The following is a 10,399-nucleotide window of genomic DNA, read 5'->3' on the forward strand; positions in this document are numbered from 1 at the left end:
AACACGATAAAAAATACATTGTTCTTTGAGGCCGAGAAAAATTGGCACATTTTCTCGCTTTATAGGCTGTCTATTAAGTTGAAATAACCGAAAGATTTGACATTTGAATGCCAGTGCTTTTTCAACTGAAACCACGTCATCTGATTTTTAAACCTACATGCTAAATTTGAACTCCGTCCAGTTAATTTTTAAACATTCGCTCATTTTAACTTTATGGGACACGCTATATATATTTAGTAGCAAATTTTATAAAACAGCAAGTTGAAGAACAAATATTACTCAAACTGAATGCGACCTTTCTTTGTTTGTACCTTTTCGCTCCTTCTTAAGCTTCAAAATGTGAGTTTGTAATTTAGTCAATTAAAAACAAAAATCAATACAAAACAGACAACTTGGAACACCCATTGAATCATCTAGACCATGAAGAAAGAACAGCATAACAGCTTTTATAAATTTGAATATCACAGCGCGTGGTTTCGTCGTTTTGCACAGTTCATTGATGGTATAAAACAGGCCTAGACAGAATGATCGAACGAATGAGCACAGACAATCTATCAGTTTACAGGTTCTAAGGCTTCTAACATAATGATGCTGTTTCCACGGACCACGACCATGCCTGAAACAAAATTAATACTAAGTAGTTTATGCTATATCCATTATAATCCATTATAAGAGCACTGTCAACTACCAAATAATTTAATGCTCAAGATTTTTGCGCATGATTTTGAGCGTTTTTTATTTCTCAAAAGGACCGTAATTTGAGGCACGGGAGATGACCCATGAATTTTACAGTCTGTCTACTCAAAGTTAAAGCTATACATATAACCGTAATTTAGATGCATTGACCTCCAGACACCAAAGCACAGGTTAATAATGTCGAAGTGGATGACGAACGGTTCAAAATCTATGAATTTTTAAGCACTTAGCAAAGCCGATTAATTAAGTTTAGCGCATTTTAAAATTTAAATGAAAAAGGAGTCTGGCTCCTGAAACAATGAAAAATTTGGAAAATAAAATTTTAACAAAAACTTTGATCATTATGTTTTACTACTAACAGCAATAATTACATATATCAGACCTTTATTAACCTCGAAAGCGTCTATAGTAACTTACACTGTATCGCTAAAAACGGAGTGACGTAGGTCAATTGTGAACATAGCCCGAAGGTTGCCGGAAAATAGCCGCCGTTGAGGCACTAGACGCACATCGGGATTGAAACAGTAAAAAGATATTGAAATTGACAAAACTTTCCTAAGTTTTCCAAAATTGTTCTAATTCAGCGTGCAGTTTCAGTTAGATTCTAAACCTATACTTAGTTCAGCTTCTAAACTGAAGGGTATTAAGCTTAATACTAACACCAGCTAGCAATCGCTCTATGAACTTTCATAACCTAATGCACTATGACTTAATGACAGGGCTTCATCGGTTTATTCCGTTTCTTTTGATTTTGCTCTTTTGACATTGACCGCACTCACTACATTGCGTAATTCAATGCGTGAAAGACTTTAGAATCCATTCACTTAAAACAGTGAGTGAGGTACGTCAGAAGTCAAACGTGAAAAACTTGACTTATGTAAAAACGAAAAACGTTATCAAAAGGTAACGCGAATTAAAAATCCTAGCAGGACAAGACCTGAAATACAATTCAAAGAATTGTTTTAGTTTATGACCTGATAAACAATAACTCCGCCTTAAAAGGCCAATGAGAGCTGTTAGTACTGAGAAAAGCAATAAAACAGTACAAGAACAGCAAAAACAAGCAAGACTAAAAATTCAACTTTAATTTTTTGAAAAGACGGGAATAACATCAATAAACAACTGCTATGAACTCTGCCAACTATAATCCTCTATTTCTCAATAGCAACCTGTCATTAAATGTCGATGAGCCCTCTCACTAATAATATTAAATGATGACAAATAACCAAAAAACTTTTTGAAAACACTAAGTATAAAAGTCAGAACGCATCAGCCAATGAAGAATACAATTACATCAAACAATTGACTCCTCAATGCCCACCGTTGAGACTGTCATCAATGAGATTAAGTGATACGACAGCAATAGGTACAACAAATACAAGCAAAACTAAAAAAAATACAATAGGTGGCAAAGTCATGGAAAGCACCAGCGTTGAACAAAAGCAATTTAATCGATAAATTTAACGCCTAAAAGCAGCATCAGAGACCTGTACCCAATGAGATTAAATGATAAGACGTCAAAAAGTAGAATAAATACTTGCGAAACTCAAAAATTCACTAAAAAGTAGTGTCAAAGCTATGAAAACCACTCGGTATCAACTGCACCCATTAATAAGGTTGTTTTATGCCTAATTAGCAACCAATCAGATCTGTCAATGATGATACTAAGTCATAAGACAACAGATAATTTAAAAAAGGGCAAAACCTAAAAGTCGATAATAATTCATGACAACAAATAAGGACAATATCATAAAAAGTTTTAGCTGTCCCTTAGCGAATTCAAGTAAAGGCAAATAAGCACTATTAGAACACATTTACCGTTTTAAAAGCACTGACGGAGAGGAAACTTTGAAAACAGAAGTCAAATTGACGCACCTGAAAAAAATTCCTCTCAAAAACCGCCAAATTGTTCAAACACTAGTTTCTCAGTTCACTTTAAAGGTATTTTGAAAAAGTCAAGCCTCAAATATGCTCGATTTTTCGCTACCTTTGCTATTTCAGTGTGACCAAAATCACCAGTCTAATTTGACTTCTCACTGACGTGAAAAAGCCGAAAAAAGCGTGAACAGACCTTAAAAAAGACAGCGCACCAATAAAACTCAAATTGGTTGAATTGTAATAAACATAGCAGGAGAAGTCCTGACGTACAGTTCAAGAAATTTTCACTGAGTAAACAAAAAACTAGACCTAGAACGGTATATGAGTGAATTGGGAAAAACCATTACCGAAAAAATCAGTTGAGAACAAAAAAAACAAAATCAATGTCAAAAAGCCGCATGTGAACAAAAAGCCACTAACGAGAAAAGGAAATTTAGTTCAAACTTGCTTTTTTGGTTCAATTCCTGTTTCGGCTTGACCAAAATCACAACTCGAATTTGACTTCAAAAATCAAGAAAAATTTGAACACATCTAAAAAAAATTTAAAAAAACAGCAGGACAAGTCCTGAAACACAATGCAAAGAAGTGAATGAAAAGCTTAGAAGTACTCTACCTGACCCGCAGATCAATTGAACAAATCCACCCGAAACACAAACAAAATCATCAAAAAGTTGAGAAACTGAAACAATCAAACAAACTAAATAAAAAAAATACTCATTGCTAAAACTCTCGAAGCTTTCATTCCAAGGCAACAATTGATCCCTTTAAAAATACCAATTTCAAAATATGTCAAAACCAATTTTGTTTCTAAAATCAATCCAGGATTATATTAGCAAGACCTGAAAAAAAATTCATTGGCCCTTGAAGATCCATTAACTCAGAAAATAAAATTTTTAAAAACGAAATCAATTGCAAATTTAATGAAATGTTGCTGAAAATCTTGATTTAAAAAATCTTCAGAATCATTTCTGTTTCTCTATATGCCATCCAGTAACCCAGTTCCAAGCCTTTAAACATTCAGTGGCTCAAAGATCGATAGGCAATAAATTTTACAACACAAAATTTCAAATTTTGAAAAGAAATTCGGTCCATTAAAATGTTGAAAACCATTCCATTGCCCCCTAGCAACTTTGTAATAACTGGATAGAGGAATTTACCTGGATACTGAAGCAAAAAAAACTGAATAAAACAAATGTTTTCTAAATCTTGAAAAAAAATTGCAAAAACTATCAAAAAGTTTCTAAAATTCGAAATGTTAAATTGTTGAAAACAATTCTATGGACACTAACAACCAAGCAGTATCTTCTTATCATGTGTTTTCTCATCGCAAAACACCTTCATCGACTTTTAAAAACTTCAACATAAGAATAATCAAACAAGAACCTAAAATATTTTTTTTAAAAAAAAATGAAAAATTGCAGCATTTTGAGCCCAAAAACTCCTAAAAATGACCTTTTAGCCTTAAATTAAGGCAATCCCAGCAGCTGAATCACTCTAAGCACTTGAAGAACCACTAAAGCCCATTTTGTGGGCCTCTAATAAAACTTAATGCCTGTTGGGCTTTAGCTGTTTATCCCGTTTTGAAAGATCAAAGTCATTGAAAATATGTGACATCTTAAAAAAACACAGCGCTCCAATACAATTCAAATTCTTTGAATTGTAAAAAGAAGACGCCTAAATAATAGCCGTTTGAGAAGCTGACGGCTGAGAGGCTGATTAATAAAAGACTAATCTCACAAGGTAGTTAAAAATGTGTTTAGCAAATTACCTCGCACATGAAATCAGAAAAACCAAAAAAATGGGATGAAAGGATCAAATAAATTGCTTCCTTGGGGTTTGCAGCGTGACAAAATGCAAAACGGCAACACCAGTGATGAAAAATACTGCAAACTGGTGCACGTCAAAAAGACGATTTTTCGTTCAAAGTGTTTTCTTACTCTACTTCAAAATTAAAACAGAAATATTGAAGCTACAAAACCACTCGCTTTTCGCCCCATGGCTTATTCCGGCGTAAAAAAACCATTACTCTAGTTTGACTTCAAATATCATGAAAATATATTAACAGATCTTAAAATGTTTATAGTCAGCGCCCCAATACAATTCAAATTCAGTGAATTCTAAAAAAAACAAGTACCACAAAACCGCTATACTCTTCGAACATACAAACAAGCGCCATGTACGTTAAGGTAAGAGTTAGACATTGACCATTAAGCAGAGCGAATAGAAAAGTTAGAGCTCATTGCTAGCCTTTCCGTTTATTTAAAACGAGATGCTAATTTCTTATATTGAGATTTTATAATGATCAAAGCTTTTATTATACACAAAAACAAAAGGTTGAGCTGAAAAAGTCAACGACTCTGAACCTCAAATCCGTCGGACGAAATTAGCATTGAAAAAAGCAACAACACCTGAACAATTTCTAAGAAAACTTTCGCGAAAAGCAAACTAATTTGGAGAATAAAAAAGGTCTTAACATTAAAGGTCAAAACTTTAAAGAAAATCACACTTGTTTGAAACAGTGTTTATGCAACAAACCGCTTGATCCAACTGCCAAGTACCCACATTTGAATGCTAATATTGACTTCAAGACAATGTGATAACAACTAGGCAGTTCATAAATTAACTTGCGCCTAATCACCAGAAACGACCCCTAAAATTGATTTCTAGAATATCAAAAATTTAACGCAAATAGAAAAATTTTTGAGCTCCGAAAATTTCGGTTGCTTTTATGAATTCATGCATCAAAATTGAATAAAAATAACTAAAAAATCTATATGCCTCAATTAAAACCTGATCAATTTAAACAGCCTGACCAACACAGAATTTCAAAGATTTTTGCACAAAAATTCGAAAAAAATGATTTATACCATTGATAACTACAGCCAGTTGTTAAAAATTTAGCAACGGATAACTTAAAACATTAGGATGGACTACATTCCTCTTTTAAAAGTAAAAGGCCAAGAAAAATCTTAAAACTCTTAAATCTTAGAAAGATCTTAAAAATCGAGAAAAAAATTGAGACAAAAGACGAGATTAACACACCACACCTTGAACACTTCAAATATCTCCTCCTGAATGCCGTCCAATGAGTCTTTTTAAAAATTTATAAGTATTACTTGGAAAATGCAAAAGGAATCTATCTGACAGAACACAATTTTGCTAAAATAACGTTTGCTACGTTATTTTAATTCTTGGCATGTTTCACTTTTCTTCAGATAGTATCAAAAGATTTATATACCATTATTATTATTATTATTATTAAAATCTCAACAGTGCCGGAAAATTTAAACAGAAAAGTTTTGAGTATTCACCTGCATAAAAGTTCAGATGATATTTTTATAGATTTTGCAGAACATAAAAAGCGAATTACAGTAATCAACACTTGATACCATTAAAAGCCTCAATTAGGACTCTCTCGATTAACTCAATTAGGACAGATGGTTTAATTTGATATACCACGGAAAGTGATTCATTCAAATAATATAACGAGACCATTAAACGTCCATTGAAGCAGTTTCGGTTGAATCCGAGCAACGATAAGCACTCTGATACTTGCTCGTGATATTAGATTCCAGAAAAAATCTAGTCAGATTTAACTGGTTTTTAGATGTGTTTTTATGTTCATTTTCTTAAATCCAAGCTCATCAGAACTCCATTCCGAACTCATCTAAACTTTGTGAATTGTGAAGCGATACTACTATGCGCAAGAAGTGTCTTCTACACCCAGCATTCAATTAAAATCCTGAACCGATTAACGTAGGATGAATTCCTCTCGAATGACAACCGGGGGCAGTCCAAACTAGGGGTGTAGCTCAGAAAATTTTCTATGGGTGCAAAAACTCCAACCTCATAGGGGCGCGAAGTCGCGACCTCCAGGATAGCAGTCTGCCATTTTAACCAGTTACCTACAACAGCTTTAATACTAAACAGCTAACAACGAATTTTATATTAGCAAAAAACAATAAGACCAATTGAGATAAGTTAAAAATGAAGACAAGGGTGAAAGTCACCTGAGAGTTCAAAGAATCTTCGAGTAGATTTGGCATAAAAGACACACGTTTACAATACAATAATTGCCTCAAACTTTGTACGAGAGCAGTTAGACAAAACTATTTGCAGGAGGGACTCGTATGCACAGCTAGAAAAGTCAATTCTGTAATTCTCACTTAAAAAATCCCGCTTTACATGTTAGCTCTCTAAAAATCTGATGCTGTTGACTAGGGAAGATAATTTAGTGAAATAAATAACCCAACTAGGTGTTTAGAAAATAATAATATAACTAAAAAAACTGATGTCGTACGAATTGCTCTCATAAGACGTGTACGGCGCGTATTTATATTCTAGAAAAATTAACTGTGCAAAAAAGAGGAAGTTTTTAACCTGCTCCAGGCATTCGGGCTTTAAATAATGAGTTCATGTGCGGCCAAACAACTCATTTAAATTAAGCTATGATAGGATAACCTAAGCAAATAAGATTTGACTATTATTAATAGTGATCAAACCACATTTAGAGGACTCGGCAAGGTCTTAGAGGCATGAAATGTTTTTGCATGCAATGATTTAGCTGGCGAAAAAATTGAAGAACAGACTACAATTCTGGATCCGTAAAACAACACCATGTTTATTCCATGAAACAAAGAGACTTACAAAAAATAACCTGGAGAACAAACTTTGTATTACTCTATCTCTAAAATAACGGGATTTATTTTAGTTTCACCCCGCACCCTCCAGTGTGTTGTCATATAGCGCGTACAGGGGACAGAATAGATTTAAAAAACCGTTTAGAACTACACGACAAACGACACGTTGAACATCGCCTAACTTTTACAAACAGTGAAAAATTACCAATATCAAATCTCTCTCCTGTCTTCCTTTCCTCTATGCTTTCATCCATCACAATATTCATGAAGGGGTCGAAGCCTCGCAGGATTCCCTGCACTTTCCTGCCACCATTTAGCTGCACGTTCAGCCTCTTATCCATGTATTTCTTCATTTCCGGTGGGTGAGCTTTCGACATTTTCACTACCTGAAAATCAGAAATTTAGCTGAAACATGCCAGCAAAAATTTTACCCATTACCCGTTCTTCAAGAAATAGAAAATTTCTTAGCATCAGCGGAGAACATTCAATAACTTTACACCCTCACGGTTTCATAACGAATTGACCATAAACTAGAATGTTCTACCAAAGTAAGTATAGCGCGTCCCATAAAGTTGAAATAAGCGAACGTTTCAAACGTCACAGGTTAGAGTTCAAAGTTCAATCTTTAAAACATGTAGAAAAATTTGATGAATGAAAGCTTAATGGACAAAACGTTGACATTCAAATGACCACATTGATGGTCAATTGCATGTTTTCGTTGTTTTCGAACGTTCGCTTATTTCAACTTTATGGGACAGACTATAAAAATCGTTCAATTTAGTATACAGATTGTGAAAAACTAAAATTACCATTCGATTTCTTTATTGACCATAAAGGAATATTATCAAAACAAAGCCACAAACGATTAAAGTTTTGGACATCAAATGTAAATTCATCAAGAGCACATAAAAATCAAACGTAATATTACGAGCTAGTACTACTACCGAGAAGAGAGTTTAATGCGGCATGCACATCGGCATTTATAGTGATCGAATCATTATTAGTGGTCGTTGCTGTGGTAGATGTAGGTTGGGAAACAGCGATTATGCTTTCAGTTGTTGCAACTGTTGGTTGAGGTTGTTGTTGCAAGGGTTGAGGCATCAGAGGCTGCATTGGGGATGGAGGCAGAAACGGTAAGGGAAAGGGTGGCGGTGGGAAGTTCGAGGGAGGAGGGAACGGAATGGGTGGAGCTGTTGGCATTATCGGGGGTGTCGGAATTGCTGTGTTTGACTGAGTTACAACTGGAGAACCCACCGGGGCCATCATAAAAGGTGTCATCGGGTGCATGCCAAAGGGGTTTAATGATTGTGGTGGCGATACCTGCTGTCCTGAGTTAGATCCCGGAACCGGTGACATGGTTGTAGGAGTTGAAAAATTTGAGGCTGGTTTTTTGTCCGGACTCAAACTATCTGCACTTAAATTAAATGAAGGGGTACTGTTTGTTGTTGATGATAATATTGGACTTTGTTGAACTCCAGGTATGAGTGAAGCTATATTTGAATGCTGCTGCACTGGTGTCATTACAGGTACTTGTTGGGACATAAATAGAGGGTTTTCTAAGTTTACTGAGGGTTCACGATAGTCCTTGATTAGTTCTACTGTCGCTTTTAGTTCACGCTTTTTCGGTTTGATTTCGACCGTACTGTCGACAACGGAAGGTTCGTCAGCCAATGGAATTCCACGAGACAACGGAGGCGGTGAACAGAGTCCATCAATTCTCGGTGGCGAATACTCTTCGTCTACTTCCACCGCATCCGAAGAATCGGATATGTTCTCGATCTCGTTAACAGCAAAGGATACATTAGTGGACTGAACATTGCTGGCATTAGCAGTTGTTTCTGTGTCTTCAGTATTAAACCTAACTGGATACAAAGTATGTGACTGTAACATTCCTTTTCTGGCCTTGACCCAGGCTTGCAATTTCAAAGGAGTTTCTGTCGAGCTTGAAACATAATTGGCGAGTGTTCTTCGATTCTCATGCTGATCTTTGAAATAAAACTCTGCTCTACTTAGACATTTTATGGCGTACATGTCATATTTTACCTTTTTAGAGAGCGTATCAACAAAAAGCTCCATGTTATTTTTCGTTGCTTCAATTTGTGCTTTCATGTCATCAACTGAGGAAAATAGCTGTCCAAGAGTTTCGTCAGAAGCACCGTAAGATGTCAATCGGTCAATCAAGTTACTGGCAACGCTCAGATTTTCGTGCTGTTTTTCAAGCTGATGCTTTCGTTTGGAACACTTCTTCAAAACAGCTGTAGTAGTTGGTAACTCGAAAAGATCTTTTGGGGTAGTTTTCCATTCGTCTGTCATTTCCGGCGAAGATGCCTGCTTCTTAGGCATAGGTTTCACCTGCATTACTGGTTTTGGGGCTGATTTCTTTTTCGTCTTTGACTGTGCATCTTTATTAGGTTTGCTGTACTTAATAATAGCCCGTAAATCAGCGCAAAAATCCTTCTTATAAACACCACGGTCATCCCAAATATCAACAATATGTCCAATATTTGATGTCAAAGAGTTATTCCGACATACAAGAAACGCTTGCTTCAGAATTTTCGAAAACTCGGAAACAAATTGTGGCACCTTGTTTCGTTTCCCATTTTGTATAATATCATTTGCAACATAAAGCATGTTCAATTGCCTTCGGTCACTCAAATTTGCCCTGAATGTTTCTAGCCATAGAGATGTCACAAATGCACAGTTCACATCACTGCTATGGTTCAAAATCCATTGGGCAACATTTTGAATTTTGTCCTGTCGATCGTCTATATCCAAAAGCTTTTTCCTAAATTTGCTCTCGTCAATTTGTCTAACCATCCTTATCCTGAAAAATCATAGAACTACACTAAAATCAAAAGATATAGATTACCGTCCAATAGAAGATATAGATGGCATAAAGCCTCCAAAATAGCTTTCACAGATTTCGATCCCTTTATTGATAAGAGTGACAACGAATAGTTACAATGACCGTCGAAAAGAAGTTTCAGGGCGTAAAAACACAAGGTTCGACTTCAATTTATTTTTTGCAACAAGTAAATTAAAATTATTACCATATGGTTAAATATACTTAAAACAAAAAAAAATACCTCAAATCATTCAAGCACCAATTATAAAACTAAAGAAATTTTCTCAAAGAATCACATTATATAAATTTCTTCTGATTGGTTTCATCCTAAAAATAAAAA

General features: G+C 35.1%; 2 protein-coding genes across 2 annotated transcripts; both read right to left on the reverse strand.

Annotated features, from left to right (window-relative positions):
• Positions 1–340: 340 nt before the first annotated feature.
• LOC142339140 (small nuclear ribonucleoprotein G-like) lies at positions 341–7,625 on the reverse strand. Its single transcript, XM_075388895.1, has 2 exons — positions 7,420–7,625; positions 341–616 (listed from the first exon to the last, which is right to left on the reverse strand). Exons 1-2 carry the CDS (start codon positions 7,589–7,591, stop codon positions 555–557), a joined length of 234 nt encoding a protein of 77 aa, XP_075245010.1. The 5' UTR covers positions 7,592–7,625; the 3' UTR covers positions 341–554.
• A 394-nt stretch (positions 7,626–8,019) lies between these two features.
• Positions 8,020–10,058, reverse strand: LOC142339796 (uncharacterized). The gene has a single exon (XM_075390066.1). The coding sequence runs from the start codon at positions 10,029–10,031 to the stop codon at positions 8,139–8,141; it is 1,893 nt and encodes a 630-aa protein (XP_075246181.1). The 5' UTR covers positions 10,032–10,058; the 3' UTR covers positions 8,020–8,138.
• Between the last annotated feature and the right edge of the window lie 341 nt (positions 10,059–10,399).

The sequence above is a fragment of the Convolutriloba macropyga genome, chromosome 5, assembly GCF_964194025.1.
Source record: "Convolutriloba macropyga chromosome 5, txConMacr16.3, whole genome shotgun sequence".
In the NCBI taxonomy this organism is placed as follows: domain Eukaryota; kingdom Metazoa; phylum Xenacoelomorpha; order Acoela; family Convolutidae; genus Convolutriloba; species Convolutriloba macropyga.

Bases quoted from the DNA above. Each gene is read 5' to 3' on its own strand.
- LOC142339140 (XM_075388895.1), bottom strand. From the start codon at position 7,591: ATGTCGAAAGCTCACCCACCGGAAATGAAGAAATACATGGATAAGAGG. The intron at 617-7,419 runs GTAATTTTTCAC...ATTTTGTTTCAG, and splicing joins AGGAGAGAGATTTGATATTG to GCATGGTCGTGGTCCGTGGA.
- LOC142339796 (XM_075390066.1), bottom strand. From the start codon at position 10,031: ATGGTTAGACAAATTGACGAGAGCAAATTTAGGAAAAAGCTTTTGGAT.